Genomic DNA, 23,719 nt, shown 5'->3' with positions numbered 1-23,719 from the left:
AATATAGACAATGGATCGTGTCTCATATTATTTTTTATATTTTTATTATTCATTATTTTCACTTGACTCGCATAAATAATTTTGTTCGAAGAACATTTATATGCAGTTGTACTTCGCAGCACTTCACTTGCAATTTGCAATTTCTAGTTTTTAAAATGGTATTCTGACCATTACTCATTAAGGCTCATTTGATTAAAATTATTATTACATCTTTAATAAGTAATATTGGTGGTTTTTATATTATTTTTTTTAACTAGGCCTATAACCAAAAGTGTACCATATTGAATGTAGATACAGAAAGTAGGGCACAGGGGACTTGGCATGTGTAGAGAGTGAATCAGTAGGCCTACTGCTATTAAAAATTTATTACAATTCTTTTTGTGTTTTTCAAAGTGTAAACATACAAATGCATCATCTAACTAATAAAAATTCTATATTTTGATTAAAAGCAAATAACCCTGATGCTGAGAATTATAGCATGAATAGGCCTACGCATATGGTATTAAATTATCAATTTCCAGTCTTTTTCTAATATAAAACCTTCATGTACATCTGTTCATATTTTTATCATTCAAACATAATTTTTTATAAAAAATGAGTTGTAATGATTAAAAGATCTAAGTTCTTGACTCGGTGTCCAGCAGTCTCTAGTCAAGACTTTTTTATACTGTGTTTCACGAACATTTGTTATGTTATTATTATTATTAATATTGTTGTTGTTGTTGTTGTTGTTGTTGTTGTTGTTGTTGTTGTTGTTGTTGTTGTTGTTGTTGTTGTTGTTGTTGCTGTTGTTGTTAATAAATTAGTATCAAAAACAGAATTTATACACTTTAAAAAGAAAGACTGTATCAAAAACAAAATTGAATGTAGGGCAAAGTATTTGGCGTGCATAAACAGTAAATCAGTAGGCCTGCTACTATTGAAATTATATCACCAATGCTTATTGTATTTTTTAGTATGTAAACCTCAAATTCATCATGCTGTATAACTGATTAAAAAAAGATCAATATTATAATTTAGGCCATACAGTAGGCCTGGGGCTGATAGTTATGAATAGGCCGACGCTGTGGTATCAAATATTAACACTATTGATTACTAGAGTTTTTCTTTTCTAAAGCCTTTTTATAGGTTATTTCTCTGGAGCCTATGTTCTTCCATATTTTTATCATTGAAACATAATTTTTAGACATAAATTGAGTTGTATAGTTAATTAGTTAATGCATGTTCACAGTGGATAAATTTTAAATAGTGATGTGGCCAGGCTGTTTTTGTTTGTTATTTTATTTTAGCTTTAGTCTAGGTTAGGGTAGGATAGGAATATTTTCGGTGTTAATTACACTAAGGATGGCCCACTAAGACCGAAAACTTGCTTCCAGTGGGGTCCTCCTGGTGGTGATTGAGCAGTACACTGGGAGACAATCCCCTACTCTTTTTCGAAGGGTGTACTGCGTTCTTCAACGTGCACATGGGCCATTTTGCACACGACTATCATAACTTGTATTTCAGCCCTACAGCTGAAACACAATGAGAGCAGCGATGGGGATTAAACCGGGGAACTTGCATCTCCGCGGTTTGGCGCACACACAGTGGCTACCACCAGTTTAGCCGACTGAGCAAGGCTGCTCTCTCTAAAATTCATAAAGTGCATTATGTAGTTAAGCTAAGAATAATCTGCAATGTCATTACTTCAACCTAAACTAGGGCAGACTACTGGTGATGTTTAAACAGTAAATCAGTACGCCTACTAATGTTAAAATATATTACCAATACTTTTGTATTTTTCAGTATGTAAACATCATGCACATCATAATATTATAACTAATTAAAAAATCCATATTTTAATTAAAATCATATAAGCTCAAGGCTATATTTATGAATGGGCCTACGATATGGTATTAAATAATGATCTCCTTTTTTCAAAGCCTTTACATTTTTTTTTTGTATTTGTATTGTTAGTATGTTGTCCATATTTTGACTATTGTAACATAATATTTGACATAAATTTGATATCTAATGTTGATTCCGTATATAATAATAATAATAATAATAATAATAATAATAGTATACTTAATTTTTACACGAATAATACACTTGATTCACCCAATTGTGTTTTTTGTCAAGGCCATGCAAGGCCATGTGCAAAGTAACAAATTATAAGGAAAATAAATATGAAAGACAAAATGATAACCACATTAAACAAAAGGTAAAAAAAGGGGTAAATAATAATAATTGTTGCTAATTTGATATGCAACGTAGGACAGTGATTAAGTTCACTTATTGGCATATCCTTGGTGCTTATGCCTAAAGAAATGAAATGAAATTAAATGAAATGAAAAATGAAAGAATTATAATATAAGGATAAAAAATACTAACAGACAAAATTAATCCTCAGGTGATTAAATTTTTTCAGGGATAAAGGTATAAATCAAAAGTGAAAATTATGGAAGTAGACCTTTAAAAAGATGTATGTTATAGGAACACATTTCACATTTCGGTATAAGTCTCTGTGGCATATTGGCCAACTGCTAGCAGTGTATGTACAACAACCACTGATTTCTACTATAATAACTGGATTGCTCATTGGCTGGTTTTAGTGAGGTCACCGACGCTGTGTTGGTGGGTGCCTATTGACGTATCAGTTCAGACAAGTTTTTTTGGCATTCATTTAAATTATTGTTAAAATAAATAATTCTTGAAATACTTTTTAATTGTAAATTAAAAAATGCTTATTTTTAGAATCATCTATACCACTCGATGTGACTGTAAAATTGTGCAAGTGAAGTTATTTGCCTTGTTAGTGATCGACGTCACTATGACAATGTAAAGTGGTTAGATGATAAGAAAAAAAAATCATACGTTAAATTTAAATTTATTATTGAATAGTATTGCAAGAATCGTTATATATAACAATAATTTATTAAAAAAGAAACTTGGCACTCCAACATGTACAAGGATTGGCTGATGAGCAATCCAGCGATTATACCTGTAGTAGATTATACCATGAAAATTTATTCAGGTTGAAATTCAAACAGTTTGTAGTAGTACAAACACAGTGAATGAATGTTTGAAAAATCAAAATATGATATTGTACTTTAGAAAGGAAAATATTGATTGTGTTGGTTTTAACAAAAATAATCCGTATTTATTTGGGTTAACGCCCAAGGGCATTTTCTTGAGAGCGGTTTTTGATGGGGCTTTTTAACTAGAGGGAGGTTTTTTGTTTTTGTTTTTTGTTCTTTTATTGGTGTAAGGTGAAAAATTTTTAATACCATATATATTGATGATTTAGAATAAAAATAAAATTTTTTGGCAATTACCGCAATTACCGCCACAAAAAAGTGGAAATTTCAGAAAAAAAGTTTTTCTTTATTTTTATTACACCCTCCGCTGCCTTGAAATCTCCAAAGATGACCTTTAAAAAAATAAGTACGCGAAACAAGCATAAAAAAAAGTCTCGCCTAAAATAAATACATATATATACTGTCAGTGCTTTGTACCTGTAAAAAAAAAAGGCGCTTTATAAATGACCAGATTGTAGTACTCAAATAAAGGCCCCTTAATTTCACTGTAAATGTCCAACTAAAGCATATAATTACTGTCAACATGTGTTATTGCGTGATCATAAAGTGTTATTGATGCCGACATATTAAAAAAAATGCAATTCAACTAGAGTAGAATTAATAAAATGTGTGGAATGATGTTGCTTCTATTAAGATTTGTTTGTAGTCCTTTAAGGGGCGTATATTCCAGGAAAAAATAAATGCCTTGAGGAGTTTATTCGAGGAAGGCGTGGGTAGGAATGCTTTATTCAAAGTGGGGCGTTTATTTGAATAAATACGGATTATAGGTTCATGAATGATAACTTTAGGTTTTACCTGTTTCATAATATCAACCTAATACCTTCATGTAAGTCAATTTACAACTATCATCATTTATGCAATTTATTTAATTATAAAAATAAAATATTGATTTTAATTGCAGGTATCTTGAAACAAAGGTACAGCTGCAATTGTCATCACAAGATTTTGAAAATTCCCTCACTTGTCACATTCTGATGATTGACCACTTACCTAGTGGGGCCTTTGTGGATCTTGACCAATTAGAGAATAGATTAGAGTTTGGAGGACCTCAAGTAAGTGATCATTTTGCACTTTTGCATGAGCTATTTCATACTTTATTAATATTCACGCTTGCAGAAGCATGTGGCACAGCATATAAGGTGGTGAACTTTCAATTGGAAGGTAGGGGGTTTGAGAGTAATCTATTTGAATATGAGGTATCCCAATTTTTTATTTTTTTAAATTTTTATTAACAATTGTCTAACAGGAACTCTTCAAAAATATAATCGAAACTATAAAATCACAAAAATGTCTTCTTTAATTATCTTCTTTTCTATGAATGATGGTTCTTGATGGTTCTATACCCTCTCCAACCTACTAATATCTGAATTTTCATTAGGTGCCCACATACGACAACAATATTTGCCAAAGACAGGCCAAATTATAAATCCTGTTTCAGAGATTTTGGCCAAAACATGCTGGAATGTCAATTTTTTTGAAATTTAATTTAATGCACTAAACTGACCTTTATATTTATACATCATGCTATCCTGTAATTTTCTCAATTTCCAGTGTTAAAACAATTTTGAATGATTTGGTGATGGTTTCTGCCTGAGAAATGCCCAAATTCATAAACTTTGAAGGCTGATTTCTCAACCTAATTGTGCTATTATTTTGTGTGTGCTGTTCACCCTTTGTGGTCTTTTGTACTAACCTCTGTATTTATTTTTGTATTTATATTTATATTCATTACGTGTATAAGCATCAGGGAAAAGAATTTTACTTGTGACAATAAAAGTATCTTGTATGTTTAATCTTGTATCTTGTATGTTTAAACGCTTAAGCAATTAATGTCCGATTAAATGATTGTTTGACTGTTGAAAGCCGTATTAATAACCAAAAATCGATTTTTGCAACGAGTGACTGGTTTGGCTTGTCTTTGCCTCATACGTTATGACTGGTGGTAGAATAAGTAAGATTTCCTAATATTAAAATTTAAAAAAAAATAAATGTATATTATACCACTTTTCACTGGTAGCTTTCTGGTCTACTATAACTTCTAAATTTTACAAACAGTGTTTTCGGCTTTTGATGTTTTTGATACTTACACACACTTACATGGACACACACACCAGCGGTGGTGCAAGAAATTTGCCGACAACAGGTCCGACATGTCCGACGGAAGGGGTCCAACTCAAGGGGCGATGAAGTCTTGGTCGACGGCCTGGAATAAAAACTCCCTTGTATGGAGAGTTTTTATGGCTTAGTTTGGTCCAAAATGTGCTTTTAGACCACAAAATTAAGGATTGGCACTCAAAATAATGTTATTTACTCTACTATAGGCAAATTGTTTTATTATTTTTGATCCGACGACCTAGTCGTCCGTCAGATGACAGGGAGGTCCAGGCCTGTCCGATGGGGGACAATTTTCCCCTGCCCCTACTGGCGCCAGCATTAACACATGCTAACTATCTAACTATATGGTACATACATGCGGTTAAGTTGGTTATTTACATATTTGCCTTTAGCCCAAAGCCTTTTCCAAACCATTACAATTTATTTAGAATGAAAAAATGTTACAGTGTAAAAACTGTACAGATATGCCCATATAGTCATGATGGACATGTTTATATTGAGGGCATGTCACATGTTATTGTCAAACAAAATGTGATAGTCTAGACAAGGCTTAATAAAAAAAAAAAAAAATAGCATTGTAAAACCAAAGTCAAAATACCACCTGTTGATATCCCATTATTTTCTTGCTCTGAACTTCTCAGTTTATTATTTTTTTAAACAAAAGCTTGTCCTTCTTCTCTGGGTATTTGTAAATTGTGTAGGTGTACTTATTTAGCAGGAAATTGTACAACATTTGACATTTATTCTACTTCTGTTATTGGTATACACTCATTCAAACTCATTTTATTGTCTCTACATTTGAGAATTTGTAGAATATTTAAAAATCTTCAATAATAATATAATTATTATATAATATGTATGTTTATTAAATATTTCATTTCACATGATGGTCTGTGGAAAAACCCAACATTTGTCGCAATTTATAATTTCCCACAAACACCTAAATTGTGTGAGAATCAGAATTTTGAACGTTTTCAGTTTTTTTTGGATTTTGTAAGATGCATTGAAGAACATTCTGCAAAATATCAATCACTAAATCTAACTGAAAAGTTTATTAAACTTATTTTAAAAATACAAATCTTAATAATAAACTATTGATTTTGGAATCTTAGGAAGCTGTTTTCTCAAAACCTACACGACTGATATTCAATGAATTGAATATTCATAACTTCGCTAATATTCAACCAATTTTCATCAAATAAACATTGTTTTAAAGAAGAATTCCTCCAGAATTTAATAACACTCAATTTGGAATTTTTCCTACAAATGACTGGTTTTGCTAGAGCCAGTTACATATTTTTTTTGTTGAATTTGAATGAAATCGACTAGTATATAAAGTATAGACTGCATCACAAAAGATTTATCTTTTCAATTAAGTAAAGCAACGCTGTGTCAATATTTATTTGTCATGCACAGTTTTAGAAGAGCATCATTGCTATTGTTGACCCCTTTTTGTCTTTTTTTATTGCATCAATTTGATTAAGCTGACAAAACTGTTTTGTCTTCGCTTTGTAGCTAAAAATAATTTTAATATTTATACAGCATTTAAAATACTGTCACAGTTTTGAAACTGCACTGTCCTATTTATTAATGTTGGATTTTCGATTTGATATGTCTTTAATACTACCAGTATTTTGTGTTTATCATAATTTGATAGCTGTTTTTGATTTAATTTTTAATTTGTATTAATATACAGTAATCCTGTAATTATTAGTAGTTGTGATCGATTGTAGTTTAGTAGAATAACACAAATTGGTTTTGTTTATATAAGATTTTATTAATAAACCAACCCTTTATTATGATAATTCTTTTTTTGATATACATTATTCTAAAGGAAAATCCTCTTAATCTAAACACATAGTACGTGACTGTGTTGGAATCCAGTATCAACTTTGCACATTTATTTCAAGTTAATGCAATATTATGTTTGTCTATGCTTTAAGAATGTATTGATTGTTTAACCCTTTTCCCTTTTTGTCATTCTTTAAATCATTTTTTCATTCCTTAAGCAAGAATTTTTTTGCACCTTGTTTAGTGAACCCACCACCTACCAATAATGATAATTTATAAATAAAAATTAAGTTTTGTTTTTAGCCAATTGGCGCAGTTACTTTAACCATTTCTTCCTTTATTCTTCAATTGTTGTTTAATTCATTCATTCATTCTGTAATTAGTCCATAGAGTTATTTACCAAGGTGGTGAATTGGGCAGTACTCTGGGCAGGCATCCCCAAACGTATCAAAGTCACCATGACAAATGTCTGAGGCCGCTGGCTCTTTGTTTTTAATTTATCCTATTGTTTAATATTTCTGTACGGGGTGGTGCCACATTTACGGGGTGTATTTTCGAGGACTTGGTAACACAAGTGTGGGAATAATATCATTAATATATCAGTACTTATTTATTATTATTATTATTATTATTATTATTATTATTATTATTGTTATTATTATTATTATTATGTTACTAAAACCTACCTTAATGGGAACTTAGACAATGGAGAAATTAGAGAACAATTTAAAAAAAAATGATTTTAAGGGGAAAGTAACACAAAAGATATTTCCCATAGTCTGATTTAGAGAAATTATTATTAATATCATTATTATTTATTTGATAATATGTCTATTTTCATTTATTTTTATACTCATTCTTTAAAAACTACCTCTCATTTTTTTGAAATGGCAACATGGTTCTTAGTTTACAAAGATAAAATAATACGGGAAAAATATAGTAATATTAGCCATACACCTATCAAACAATGAGTGTAGTACATAGGATAATAATAATATGATATACAGCTCTTAATTCACAGTCAGATGGTTATACTTTCATGTTTTCCTCACTGGAACTCGTCACGCATGTGATGAATTTTTTGAATAATGTATAAATTTTACATTATATGGTGATTAAGGCGAGTTAAAAACACTTTATAGATTATCAGTAATCACTTGTAGCATCTAAACGGCTCATTTTAGTGTTGATCCTATTTTTAAATTATATTACAAAAATTGCATGAATTTCTGAAATGACTTCATCAGCGTTTGTAGATGCCATTACAAAGATATGTTATAGGCTTACATTTTAGTGTAAGCGGACCCCCAGGTTTTAGTGTTAGATTGCTTCCTTTTAAGCAAGACTCTTTTATAACTCCCAATAATGGTGATTTTGAATAAAAATGAAATTTTATTTTTGGCTAGTTAGCATTTAAAACAAATATTTAATTTATATTAATTTTTATTATGCCCTCCACTACCCTAAAATCTCCAAAACTAAGATATCTTCCTTAATTATATTAATTTAAAGCATTTATCAATCTCATTACTACACTGTTTAATTCATTAATAATATTTTATTTTCAATTTGTTCTCTGTCTAGGTGCTTTTGGCAAAACAATTTTTCTAAATGAAAGAACAAAATTTTTATATATTTTTTCCATTCTTCTCTGGCAATCTTTAAAAATATAACTTCATGAAACAAGGTATAAAAAAAAGTTGCCTATATATGTGGTAATCTTTTTGTCCATGGCTTTAACACAGTATCATATAATAATTGTTACCCATACCTGAAAAACCTTGAATAAGTGTATTAACGTAAATAATAAAAATTTTACTTTACAAAAACTATTTTAACCTACAAATAATTTTATTCAGTGTGTGTGTATCTCTACCCAACAACTTATCGCATTGAGTGGAAGTCAAGTCACATACAGGTTTATCAAAAAGTTATAAGGCAGCCAAAAAAAAAAAAAGCTTAACCGGTTTCATGGAAAGATTTTATTTTATGTTTAAACAATAACAACTAACTCTATGTATTAATATAATAATCAAAATTATACTTTACAAAAACTATTATATACTACAAATCATTTTTTCGATGTGTAGTTCTTCCCAACAATTTACCGCGTTGAGTGAAAGTCAAGTCCCTGTTGGATGATGCCTCAAGTAACGCATAGTTCCGCAGAAACTTCAGACTACGGCCATTAACAATAAAAATAGATTTCAGCTTTATAGTTAGCTATCATTATGAGTTATTCGCATCTCAATTCTTGTTCATACATAACCAACGATGACGAGGATATTAATGATTTGAATTGCCTAATTCCATTGCCCCTGTGCATTTTCCTCTAATGTAATGAGTTAGATTAAATGAAGTAAATGAGCCAAAGTTAATTCCAATTATGACAAATAATTACGTTCGTTTTACCGTGGGTTTTTTCCTTTTCTTGCAAGGTAAGGTGAATTGCTGAATTAAATTGCACTGTTACTTGAACTTCCAAAAACAGTAATGATACTTTTAAAGTGGAACAGCTTCTTAGGTCATTAGTATCAGTTACAGCCAATTCACTTCGTACTCAAACATTGTTCTAATAAAACTTGTTATATATACCAGCTCTGGCAAAACTCGTCGTTTGTCGCAATTTTGAATTTCGCACTAGCACCCAAAACATGTGAGAATCAGAATTTTGAACATTTTCCAATTTTTGCATTTTATGGAAGAAGATATATTGAAGAACATTTTTTAAAAAAATACCAATCACTAAATCTAAATCTAATATTATTTTGAAAATAGAATCTAGAAAATATAATTCACTATTAATTTGTAAAATTTAAGTTATTCAGTTAAGTAAACTACCCAAGTTAGAAAAAGAACATGTTTTCCTCAACATTTAACATGCATTATTACCACTTCTGTATTCATTCAAAGAAACTGTTAAAATACTTTAATATTCTATGTGCTTGGTGGTTGAATATGCAAATTAGATGTTATAATTATATTATGTGTTGTTTTTGTAGTAATAATATTTTTTTTTGTTTAAAATTGAATTGGAGTTTAGGCTTGATTCTAGAATCCTACAGTGTACATTCTAAATAAATGAAAATTACCAAATAAATGAAAATTACCGAATTAATCCTTACAATTGGAAGAAACTGATTCCAAATCCTCATAAAAAATGTTATTTTTTTATCTTATAGGTTTTGGCTTTGGAACACATTGATGTTGAGAAACCACAGTATTTGTCAAGCGGCCATTCTATTTTAAGTTTTCAAACTAAGGTGTTCCCGCCAACGTCTTCTAATTTTAATATAGAAACAGCTTTTCCAATTCATCTTCGGTACCACCGACCATCAAATCATCCGACGGTGAATTTCGCTAATGTTACCATCCATCCTCCCGACATGATGGTTCGATGCGATTCAGGTAAATCTGAAATTTCTAACTTAATTACATAACGCTGGTGGGTGATTTCTATAGATACCGTTGGATCAACTTTCCACATTGGACATTAAAAATAAATCTACCAACATCGGTGAAGGTGATTAAGATGATAATAGCATTTCTCTACTATGGAAATGAAAATATAAGAATCTGAACTAGATTATACCAACCTCTCTTAAAGTTTTCAGCTGGGAGAGATTTTCCCAATTTCCTTAATGTACTCGGGGATAACACTAAAATCATTATCATGTTAATGAAACATTACATACTATCGGCTTTGTAGGGCTATCTATAACAACGTAATGATAATGGTTATTTGTATTGCACTGGTTATGACGAACACCTTTAAGGCATTCAGAACATATAAATAGATAATCAATGATACGTACACAATACCGCAACATGAAATGTCTTTACATTACAAATGCTATCTGTTTGCCAATTGTGAACTCTATGTTAGATTAAACAAAGCATAGTTTGGAAAACAAGGTTTTCTTTTTTATGAAATAATTACACATAATCAGAAATATTAGAGTACCAATTTCCGAAATATTGAAGTAGTGATTAGAGGCACTAACGGAAAGGAACAAATCAGAGTTTACCTTGCATTTTAAAGTGTTTTGATTGAGTAGCTTTTCAATAATTTTGTACATTTTGTATAATTAATAATAATGATACGATAATTTACCTTATATTTATTTATTTATTCTTTCTTTTTACTGTAGGCACTTTCAGTATTATTGCACTGATTTTCAAAGTGGTACAGTTTAAACATAACAAAAATATATACAATAAGAATTAAAATATCATACATTAAAATAGAATTTTATACACAAAAATATAATATTTTGTCATAGCAAGCCAGACACACCCTATTTGTTAAATAAGGAAGTTTATTTTTATTATTTCAAGTTTTAAAAAAAAGGAATTAACCAAAAAATTATGATTATAATTTTTTTTTTCTATTTTGTTCTTAAATCTCACCTCATGAAAAGACAAGGTTGTTTTCCATATCAAAAATTGTCATTTTACCTTCATAGTCACTTGTCTGCCCTAGGAAAATTTTCCCCTTTCCAGATAGTTATTTGACATTATTAATATCCACATCTTTCTAAACACATCTTATTGTATTTTGCTATGCATGCATTTGGGGCCATTTTTACTGAAGCCATTTTTTGCAGGGCCATTGTTTCCGGGCCATCGTTTCAAGGGTCTTTTTTTCCTACAACTGTTGTCGATTGCCAAATTTGTGACCATCCATTCTTAATCTGATAGTTTGGCTAGTTTCCCCTATGTAAATAATACTAGGGCACTTACATAATGTAATTTAATATAATGTCATTTGTTTAAGTATACATCTCTCCATCTTCTTACGATCATCTTCATAACCCTATTTATTTTTCCAGAGATTTGACCATTAATATTCACGTCAACTCCCAGAATTAATGACTGTTCTATTGAATCATATAATTCTCCCTTTGTATTTCTGACAAACAGATGATAGTATTCCTATTAAATGCTATCATATTACCAAATATGTCACATTAACTTTCTAGCATCCAAATGTGCAAGTTTAATGCATGATATACTTATTGAATGTTTTCAGTCTAGAGAATCTACAGAACGTTGTCTGTCACAGCTTTGATATATGGTGATTGCTCCAACATCAGCAAATAGTCTTTAAAGACTTTAATTTGAATTATAGATTTTAGCAAGGTTGTCCATGTAATGCATGGTACGCTGAATTTAGTTTATTTATTGATTAATTCTGTTAAACAACCAACTACCAAAATAATAGTTCAGATTATTAAAAAAAAAAAAAAATTAAATTGATTTGTTATTTTTGAGAATTGGATAATAGAGTTTTATTATTGTTTTTAAGGCGATACTTTTTTTTAACTTTGTTTTTAAACTTATTTTTTTAAAGATTGTCAGAGGAGGATGAGAAAAAAAATTAAATTTAAATTTTGTTTTCTTATTTAGCAAATAGTTTTGCTAAGAACATATAGATGAAGAAGGGAAATAAAATTAAAATTTTATTGGTGTGTGTAAACAGTGTAGTAATGGGATGGTTAAATGCTTTAAATTTATATAATTAGGAAGAAATATATCTTATTTTCTTTGAAATTTCAAGGCAGCGGTGGGCGTAATAAAATAAAGAAAAACTTTTATTTTTTAAAATTTTCAATTTTTTGTGCATAAAAATAAAATTTTATTTTATTCAAAATCATCAGTATTTGTAGGCGGCGAGTTTACTAAACAAGGTGTAAAAAAAGTCTTTTAGATCGTCAGAGGAGGAAATCATCTCAGTTGATATAATAATTGTTTTGGTTTCTCTTAACTGTTAGGTTACACTATACAGTGTAACTATACTATTGAATTTCCTTCTTTTATATATTGCAGTGTATAAACAAAGATTTTCTATAAAATTAAGTTTGAATTGAATTGAATAAGAACATATGGGACTTGCCAAAACCAACATTTATATTTTCCACATTATAAGCTTTAAATTGAACGATCATATACTGGCATCGGCTTACTATTGCCAAAGTTATAAGTAAAAGTATTACAGCTTACTATTAAGTATTCAATACTGACACCTTCTCAAGCTGATTACTCCGTTTAATATTTAGTGACAGTACGCTGGTTTTGGGATGGCAAGCCTTATATGACAATTCTTTAAGTCATTGAATCAAAATTTTGATTTTTTAATTCAAAATGGTAAGCAATTCCATATTTATCGGGTAACCAGAGTTCCCCCGCACAAACGACTAGGCTGCATTGCTCTCTTAAGGCCAGTTTAGATAGTATTGTGTGATGCTGCCCGGCGCGATTTATAGTCGACTCATGCCTGTGTGAGTAAAATGCAGACGCGGTAATCATGTCATAGATTATTGATCATGTTAAATATTTCTGTAATATTCTCATAACGACCAGAAAGAATATCGTGAGTAGAGTGTATAAACAAAATAGGATAGCGGAAATTAAACGAACTGCATGGAATGAAAAAAGATAATTTTTAAGTGTTTGTGAGCACTACAGATTTAGTGGCATATGTAGGGGAGGGTGTGGAATTCTCAAGCAGAAAAAAAAATCATATCAACCTCATATCACCTATTTGCAAGCTAGCGCCCCCAATTACTTAATCATCGAGCCCTCATCCCCCCCCCCCACTTCAACTTAAATAATGGTTAGCCCATAGAGCTATTAAACAACTAGAGTGCTGACAAGATGGCGCAGCAATGCAGAGTTATGTATGTGTACCATCCAAGATGGCCGTCGTATTAAAGCGCCACCTTCAGGCTTAGTGTACATATTATTACATATTAATAAGCCCTCTGACTGACTATTATTTCATTAATGATAATGAGTAATGGTAATAACAAATTATTAAACTATTGAAGCCAAAATGAGGCCAAGTGGAGCATCTTATTCAAAAATAAAGTACCAAGGAATGAAAATTAAAATAGTGTACATTACACCCAAACACCGCAACGCTCGAGTTTCAAACATACGGGTAACTAACTGTACTGAACTTTCTGAGTAAATTGAGGGCGCAATTGCAAACGATGGTGCTTAGCGAAATTTGATTGGCTAAATCTATTGCAGCCATCTTGGATGGTACACACACACAGTTCTGCGTATTTCGAACATCGAATACATTGGGGTTAGCGCTCTAGCATTCTTATTATATCTCTATGGGTTAGCCTTACAAAACACATGTCACTTTACAAATTTTGTCTTGCACTGTCTGGCAGTATGGCATACCAACAAGGGGAGTAGTTGAAAGTGTTGAAAGTGATGCATGGTACAGTAGATGGATAAAACGTGTATGGAAATCATGTAAAACTAATTTTATTTATATATGTATTTTATTTATGTAAATTGTTTTTGTGTTTATATGTTGTTTATGCATCAAGGACCATCATTTCAAGTGAACTATATAATATATAATTTACATCATTGATGAATAAACTGTTGTGTATCTTGTTTGTCTGTTCATCTGTCATGTTCTAAGTTGCATGCAGTTTGCCAGTACATATCTGTCTGCTGGTCTAACGTTCTATCTGTATATTTGTTGATACTTTGTTATTTATTTCTATTGTTTTGTTGGATTTTGTAAAAAAGACAGTAAATATGAATATAAACATTTTTAAAATTTGAAAGAGTCTTTTTATAATAGGTTTTTTTTTTCTCTCTCCTTCCAGTTATGTGCACGCTTGGCTTTGTTAAGGGTCTGTGTAACAAAAGAAAAATTTAATTAAATGCAAGTTACAACATTATGCATTATCCTACAATGAAAAAACAATGTCAAGAAACACTTAAAGACAATGTCAAAGGAAACAGTGGAAGCAAACCATAATAAATTTGACAAAACCATGAGAATCCTTGTTGAGAAAACATCTCACAGAACACACTGTTAAGTGTGACATCTAGGTATTCTTGTGGGGAATAAACCCACGAACTCTAGGTTCTTAGGCCCCAAAACCGCATTGGTTCCTGAATTCTAAGGGTTGTTGAATTCCCGACTGATCACAGAGAAATTTTAAACAGACTCAAAAACCGAAGTATTTATCAACAATCAAAATGTGATGAAAGACGTTTGAATTTCTTTACAAATTAGATACATATGTTTACTCAGATATACACTCTTTAATAAATACACATGTTTTATAAGTAACTTTTAAAGTTGGTTAGTTTCAAAGTCGTATGTTGTTGTCTTCCATTATATTATTATATTTCTCAATCCGGAAATGTAATGAGGAAAAAATGCAGTGAAATATGTTTTGAATAATTCTGTTTTTCTCAACTTATCCAGATCATGGCGAATTGTCTCATCAGAAATTAGACACAAGGATAATCCTTGGCCTGTGTACCGCTATGAAAAAAAATCTTTGTCACTGGCAGCTACTGCAGAGAAATGTGAGTGATGTAATTATTTTGCTAATTATTAGTTTTGAAATTCAATTGCATAGCTACAGTTTTTGATGTTTTCAGTTGGACAAATGTTATAATTTGATTTATTATTTTTATATAGAGAGAAACTAAACTAAGTGCTTAGATTCAAATAATTCAATCACTTGGTTTCTTATCAAAAATAGTGTTAAAATGCATACAAAAATAATAATATATAAAGAAGAATATGTTAAAGGTTATTCTTATAGGTAATTTAGAAACAACAGTGTCACTCGAATAAAACAAATATGACAGAAAGCCAAACAGAACCACAAATTAGAGTGTCAGATTTAATCTTGTAGTTTTTAGCCATATTAATAGTGAGTACAGTAATGATGAAAATATACAAAACTAGACTTAATGTCTGTTTGTAAAAAAGAACTAGGGCTTTCCTCCTTGCCATAATGAGAACTAATGTTGGAATCATGAAGTTAAAAAAAAAATCATCAAAGAAAAAAAAAATCAACATGCGAATCAACTCGGGACTAGGGCTGCAATAGTATTAGCAAGGGTGATGTGGGGAATTCTAATCATTACGCTAAAGAAACCAACCCTGTGAAGGTCTACGTACATATACACATATCAGCTACCATCGGAACTTGATTCATTTTAGTGCATCTGGACATCAGCATGCATTAGCGTCTTCTTTTGTAGGCAAGTCCTTATTAGTTGGTTTTCGTCAATGAAATTACAAAATGTATTCTTTACACATATTCTAACGTTTAATTGATGTCTACCTTTTCTTTTCTGCTTGTCATTTTCAAACAAAATCTACCTTGCAAATTGTTTTACATTTCACAGTAATTTTGTATTTAACCAAGCTGTAGCTAGTTTGAAACTCTTCCGAACATGCAAATTGCATTCAGATGAAAGTTTATTTAGAATGACGTAATTTTTTATTAAGCACTTCTTTGGTAATATAATTTTCGCTTGGACCCTAGAAATCAATTCAACCTCCATCTTCATAATATATTTCTCTTTTTTCAGCCCCTTGGGTCTACTCATAAAGGTTCCTATAAATATCTTCATTATAATCATATAATAATTATTGTTTTTAATAAAGATGTAAATATTTCCTAGTGGCCATTTTTCTTGTTTAATGAATGAATGAATGAAAGTGCTGCTTTCACAGCAATTATTTGTCCAACATAAAGAATTCTATCAGAACTTTTGCCTTTTGTACACTACAAATATTCAATACAACATATAAACAAAAGAAAAGACTGGTTCAGAGAAATAGATAAAAACATTAAAAAGACATCAGTGCTAGTAGAATTACTGTACAATTATAATTTATAAATTACAACAGAACATTTTTTAATTTTTATTAATAATTTTTAAAAACTTATTTTTTAATGATTCATAAAAATACAAATTGATTTAAGGTAAGAACAACAAAATATTAAAGTACAAAAATGTGAGTATATAATTATAGAAATGCACTAAATTATAATAATTTTTAAATTAATTTTTGTATTTTATTTATTTATTTTTTTTAATTTTTTTTTTTATTGATATTTTTCATACTTTATAAAAATATACATTAAATGAATAAGGTAAGAACAAAAAAAAATGATTAAAACACAAAAATGTGAGTATATATAATTATAGAAATGCACTAAAATTCTAATATTCAGTACCATGAATAATGTGTAGGTCCAATCTAATAATTCTCTATTCAGTGATGTATTTACAGTAATGTTCCAGTATTGTAAAAGAAAATGATCATTGTCATTTGAAAACATGAATAACATCACAAAGATATTCATTTTCTTTTCCCTTTTGTTCCTCTGACCTTTTGCTCCCTTCAACCTTCTTTATTCCCACTCGTTTCAAAGGCAATATTATTTATTATCACCCAGAATTGCAATATTACAGAAAATGCCATAAGTAAATTTTAATGTAAGGTTGAACCAATGTATGAGTGATACTTGATCTGACATTATTTATCCAGGGGTGGATTTTGGTGAAGGAGGTGCCAGACACAACCCCCACTTTTGGAAAGTTTAAAAAAAAATAAATAAATAAAAAATAAATAAAAAGTATTTAAAGAATACAATTCAATAAATATAATATACCGTAAGTTTGAAAGGTATTTGAAGAATAAAAAAAAATTGTTCATGGATTTTGGAGCTCTATATAGTGCACATACTGTATTTTCAGCAGTTATTTATCACAAAGTAATTATTTAAGCAGCCTCCCTTTATTATTATTTAGTGGCTAGATTTTATTCGTGTCATATACAACAAGGTAGAGTTACATCACACCTACTTGAAATTTGTTGTCAAGTGAAAAAAAAAAAGAATTTTGGGATCTAATAACAATTTGAATTAATTTATCATTCTCTACTACGGCCATTTAACAACTGTGTGCATTCAATCATTTATTATTATATTTAGCCTTTAAAAAAAAATCATAATACAACTGATACATACAGTAAAATAAAACAAAATATAACCCAAACTGAAGTGCCATTATGGCTACCGGAAGGAAGGTATTTACTACTTTGTTTTCATAGATTAATGTTTTCCTAGGAAAAAGCCCAGGTGTGGTTTGAATGGTTTAACTATGCTGACTTTCTCAGGAAATCAAAGATGCTTTTGAATTGGACATGTATAACATACAAATTTGCTTTTTGACTGTCCACTGTAATGTTGAAAACATTTTTCCCTATAACTAGGGTTATGCAGCCATAGGTGACTGCCTCCCAATAGGTACTGTTACTTCAATGAAAGGTGTGGCATAATGCATTTTATTTTTGTAAAATTCTATTGTATTTTATTGTTGTAACACCTTTAAATCAATATAAATTAATGCAGTGCAAATATATATAGTGTAACATATGCCATTTGTTTTAGGTATTTATTTTGATAGAAGATAGAATAAGCAGAGAAATTACATGATGAATCTGATGGATCGAGTATTATATTTGAAGTTTTTAGCTTCGATGCGAGGCTCTAGAAACACTTGGCTGATTGATTAATCTGATTGCTTAATAGATCTTTTTTGTATGGGTGGCCATTAAGGCCTCTATTATACTGCCCACATCAGAGCTTTCGAGATAGCGAGAACTTAAAATCCTAAAAACATTGATTGTAATCAAGTGCTACACAAAAAAAAGATTTAATAATTTGATGTTATTTTTTTTTATACCATTTATTGCTAAATGTGTTCATCTTTAGTTGATCTGAGACATCTTGATGTTAAGAATTCCTTGTAATTAGAATTCTCTTCCTCTACATACAAATTATTTTGTTTTCAATAACAAATATTATATTTATGTTATTAATTCTGGTTTATTAATTACAAGCAGTTTTCAATCTAAATATAATGAGTGAAATTGAAATTGTGAAGTATGCAGTACATTAATTATTATTTTCTTAATTTCTTTTATATCTTCATTGCTGCAGTCATAATTACAGTATTTATCTATCTGGTTAAACAAACATATCTTACTTGCATTTTAATAGTTTTTTTTAAGTTGTTTTAATTATTTTATTGCATATATGTGTTTAGTAGCTGGGAATTATTCTTCCTTCCAGTTAACATTTATTATAAGTTCAGTATGAGACTTGACTAAAGAGGGAGGTATTTACTTTTCCTCTAATACTTTTATACAGAAGTATTATTCATTAATACTGTACAAGTTGTAAGTATATTAGGTAAGGACTTGCAGTATTTGATATGCTAAACAGTGGTTGATTTAAAGAGTGCCGATGTCAGATTAAGTTACCATGGAAACAGGGTGTCTGATTTGATTGTTAAGTTGTCTTGAACATCATGTGTGACAGGCCATCACATATCACCATGGTAATTAAACCTGATCACCCGTTTCCTCCAATTGTTTGTAACCGTGGTGACTAGAGGGTTGATCAATTTGAAAATGTCTATGTAGTTACTGTCCTACGTTTACTAGCCTCAACATGTTTTTTCCCCCCTTCCCTAAAGCTTTTCCGGGACAAAGGACTTCAGAGGAATTTGCTGACGCATTTTAAAAAGCTGCAGATATCTCGCAAACATATCCATAATTGTCAAGTTACCTCTCTGGTATCAATTTTACGAAGGACTCCTCAGAGGAAAGCGTACCTCTAATCATAGATTACTTAGGAATGCTAATTTATATGACCTAGAAAAATGTGCAGAAATTCCGCAAGTTTAATAATCAAATATTCGGCGATCTAATTCCCAAGCCCCTTCGCAATTTCGTACTCACTCCCTTATAGGCTTGTTGGAATTAATGAGAAGGGGAAACCGTCGTGAACTAGTTTAAAGGACATCTGTTTCTCAACAGACATATATGTCGAATACCTACCATTTTCATAGATCAAATTTCCTTGTTGGTCATTTGGGACATACTGACATTTTTTTCCTAGAATCAAGTTAATATGAAGGGGGTAATGCCTCCGCTAACTTGTCATCTTATGACTTCACTCTATGTTACTTTGAATTCTTAAGTTTTCCCCCAGTTGATTTACTTATTGACTAAGCAATGTTATGCGGTTACTGCCTTCCCCTAGGCGAATTTTGGAAAATTAAAATTTTGTCAAAAGAAAAGTCTAAAGAGTGTAAAATATTGTAAGTTAAAATGACAGGAGATGGTGAAACCTGTAAGTGTTTGGAATGCCTTTGACTTGTTAAACATGGATTTTAGATTAGTAATATAAATAAAAGTCATGTTAAATTATTGATTGTTATTTTAATATATATATATCTGTCTCTTATACACATCTAGATGTGTATAAGAGACAGCATTTAAACTGCCCTGTGATTCAATGGCCTATCCAAAACTAGGCCTATAATATTCCGGTGGGAAACTCATATCAGACATTACTCAAGCATCAAAGGGAAGGGATCACCCTAATTTATAGTAGTCATATGCACCAGCCTTTACCTAAACTTTTTTTCTTGATGTTGTAGGTTAGTTTTTGCCCAACAACAACAACCAATCCAACCAAACACACCCATCACAAGGAAGACCGTTCACTTGTATTGCATGATGTAACAAGTTATTTTTATCAGTAAGTGTCTCTGTGGAACATGCGAGTCTTCATGCTGTAATCAACGATCCGATCAGCCCACTGGGCAAATCTATTTAGGGACGGACCGCGGTGTTGCCTATTTTTAGCCGCAGCTGTGGAACATTAACGATCCAATCAGCCCACTGGGCAGGTCTCTTTAGGGACGGACCGCGGTGCTGTCTATTTTTAACAGCTTTCGGGGGAGCATAGGGCATAATAAATATGAAATTTTATTTTTTTAATGAAATTTCCATCTTTTCGTGGCAGGGGAGTGCGCTAACGGGCCAAAAATTCAATTAAATTTTTATTCCAAATCACCCTTTTCGGCGGTTGGAGGGTTCGTTAAACAAGGTATAAAATAAGCCTTACCGTATCAAGATACAAGATACAAGATTATTTTATTGTTACTAGTACACAAAATACAAGTAAAATTCGTCAATAACACAGCTTCCCAAATATTGAAAATTATTTCACAGAAATTTCCCTTTCCCATATTCCAAGTATTTGGATTTTTATAGCATTTTTCTTATTTTCATTTATCTTTTCACATGTGTTATCTTCGTTCCCGTCGTATATTCCAACATGTATTGTGTCTCTTTCCTGTTCCCACACTCTAGAAATTTCCCTTGTATCATAGATATTTCAGATTATCCTAGAATTACAGATTCTGTTAAATTGCTGTCTAATTTCTGTCTATGTTGCTATAGACCTAAACTGCTTTTGACCTTTTCCCCACTGTTTCCCTTACAAATTGTACTATATTTATCAATGGGAAAGTAATTGGGAATTCCCCATATCCCAGTGAATTAATTCCTTTCCTCTATTTAGCATCCTTTTTCCTACTTTTATAAACAATGATTTTCCCTAATATTTTCTCTTCTTTTCCAGTAGGTTTTATTTTTGTAGGCCGTATTCCGTATAATTTTCAAGGTAACTGTAATCACAATATATTTGGCCATGGCCATTTAACTTTTCCCACCATAGATTTCAGCACAGTAATACTACTCGTAAGCAAATGTGTGGGGTCTATCCATGCTGGAACACCCATTCTCGTAACCAGGGGGTTTGGGGAGTTCGTCCAAAACCCTTTTTGACAAGTTTTACTGTAGTAATATTTTATCATAACTTTGTTTTATTTTGTTTATTAAAAAAACACTTCTTAGTAAAACTCTGCCTTTAGAAACCCCTCTACTCCCCCTCCTCCTATGGACCTGGTTATGACCTGACACCTATAATATCAACCTATTCCAGTTTGTGTTGTTGAAATACGGTGGGTGTATATAAAATTTGTACAAAAAGTAGCTATAGATCCTTAAAGATTATTATAATATATGTAATAAAAATATTATTATATTCAAAAACGATTACAGTAAAGAATATTACAGGTTAAGATTCCATGTTAAATGTAGTCAGTTAAAGCTGTCAGTGATAATGTGTAGCAATTGTATGGAAACAAAGCTTTACAAGCAGACATAGTAGGTCCAGTGTCTTTTTTGTTCACATAGTCCTTAGATGCATCTGCATATTTTATTGTGTTTTTTACTCATTCCTGGAATTTCAGAGCTTCATTACACTTTCAAACTACTGTACCAAGAAATCTGTAATTGCTTTTCATTATTTTCCTATTTGACCTTGGTTTTTCATATTCTACGATTTTCAACTTTCCAACAACCTAATAACCTTTTTTACCATCCATCTGTTTAATTTGTTTTTCTAAAATTTATGTTTTTGCAGCTTTTATTATATACTGCCACCAAAAATAATCAATTTTAAAAAAATCACAAACCTTTCAAAAAATTATTGGTTTAATAGTTTATTGATGTTTTACAATGACATTCTTGCTTTGCTGTTGCAGTGGTACATATGAATATAGAATTGTATTTTTTAATTAACAAGAGCATATTTTTCTTCTGATTATGGTTGAAGGGTTTTTTTGTGAAAATATACAGAGAATGGGGCTTGCCTTCCAATCCCAAGTTCCTGGGTTCAAATCCAGTGACTACGCATGTTTTTTTTTTTCTCACGAATAAAAAAAAACTCCACTCCCCAAGTCTTGTAATGAGATTTGGCTATTATAAAGTATTACATTGTTTAATTTATTTAAGAAGGCCCCTTAATATCAGCTGACCTTCCAGGATATGCTGGAAGGGTCGTCCTCTAAAAAAAACTGAATGAGTAGTGGTTAAGGGGTGGTTAGTTTGCATAACATACACAGGCAAGCAACAAATATTTTAAAAATTCTTTTCTCATAATGTTTGTTTATGCATGGCATTAAGACAGGCATCCCACATTTCCATGTGGTAGCCAACTTTTCAGCTTCCCAACACCCACTCAGTATTTTCCTATCATCGCGTTTTTTTTGTTTGAGTTCATTTTTCATGTGCTTGTTTTTGCTCATTCCTTGCTTTTTAGCTTCTATTCTTTTTCTATCCTATGGGCTTGCCTTTTGTTGTCATTAAATGATAAAGGCACATTTATGATCAAGGCCTACAGTCAGTGATTCCTGAATCAGGTTGATGTCACCCATGATTGTTGCAAATAGATCCAGCAAATCGTCGCTTACTAGATAACTTCCTTTCAATTAGTATAAAAACTCACAAACATTAGAAACACATCATTTTGAAATATGAGAAACGCATCAGTAAATTATTTATACTAGATCGTTACCACAAAAACGACCCAATCCCATCATTCAATTTGAATGCAGCAACAGTGTAATGGGTGTTTGCTTTCAAATCTCAGAGTCTTTGGTTCAGATCCTACGAAACTCCCATTGTCTTTAACTTATTCATTTATTCGTTAAATCATTCATACATTCATAATAATATTTTAGTTCCATTATACTTAAAAATAGAAATGTCAACCATGAACATATATACTGCCAGCTTATGCTAATATATAATAAATGGAGACCCACTTTGACAGTAATTTATTTTACTTTTTGGTTACCCTGCTGGCCTTGTGTCGAATCAGAGACCAACATTTATTGTATCTTTCTTGTTCTTCTCGATTGTTTTAATCTTTTATACAGTTCTGTAATTGTTTTCGGCTAACTAAATGAAATGAAAAAAAAATGAAAATAAATTTTAAAATAAATTTGAATTTAGTTTTTATATGTCAATAAGAAATTGGCACATCTCAAGCATGTATACTAGTGAGATTTTTTTTTTACATTTTGTGGATCTTAAAGATATTTCCCGTACGATTAAAATCGTAACGGTACTGGGTTTGGTCTACAGGAGCTCGTGTTTCGTACAGGTCATTCCATTCATAGAAAAAGCCTTTAATGGTGAAAGCGTACCTGTCATTAGCCGTAGTAGCCTAGGTCAATAC

The 23,719-nt window shown here is 30.8% G+C and overlaps 1 protein-coding gene across 1 annotated transcript in view; it reads left to right on the top strand.

Moving 5' to 3' along the window:
- Positions 1 to 23,719, top strand: part of LOC117119460 (phosphatidylinositol-glycan biosynthesis class X protein-like) — a 57,280-nt gene that overhangs the window by 18,303 nt on the left and 15,258 nt on the right. The window contains exons 4-6 of the mRNA XM_033264294.1: positions 3,982 to 4,132; positions 10,169 to 10,394; positions 15,232 to 15,335. Of these exons, the coding sequence (XP_033120185.1) occupies positions 3,982 to 4,132; positions 10,169 to 10,394; positions 15,232 to 15,335 (481 nt within the window). The remainder of the gene's footprint in view (positions 1 to 3,981; positions 4,133 to 10,168; positions 10,395 to 15,231; positions 15,336 to 23,719) is intronic.

The sequence above is a fragment of the Anneissia japonica genome, unplaced genomic scaffold, assembly GCF_011630105.1.
Source record: "Anneissia japonica isolate Jap-2015-1 unplaced genomic scaffold, ASM1163010v1 scaffold287990_len610157_cov183, whole genome shotgun sequence".
Taxonomy (NCBI): domain Eukaryota; kingdom Metazoa; phylum Echinodermata; class Crinoidea; order Comatulida; family Comatulidae; genus Anneissia; species Anneissia japonica.
The sequence above is the reverse complement of the archived record's forward strand: the minus strand, read 5'-3'. Positions and strand labels throughout refer to the sequence as shown.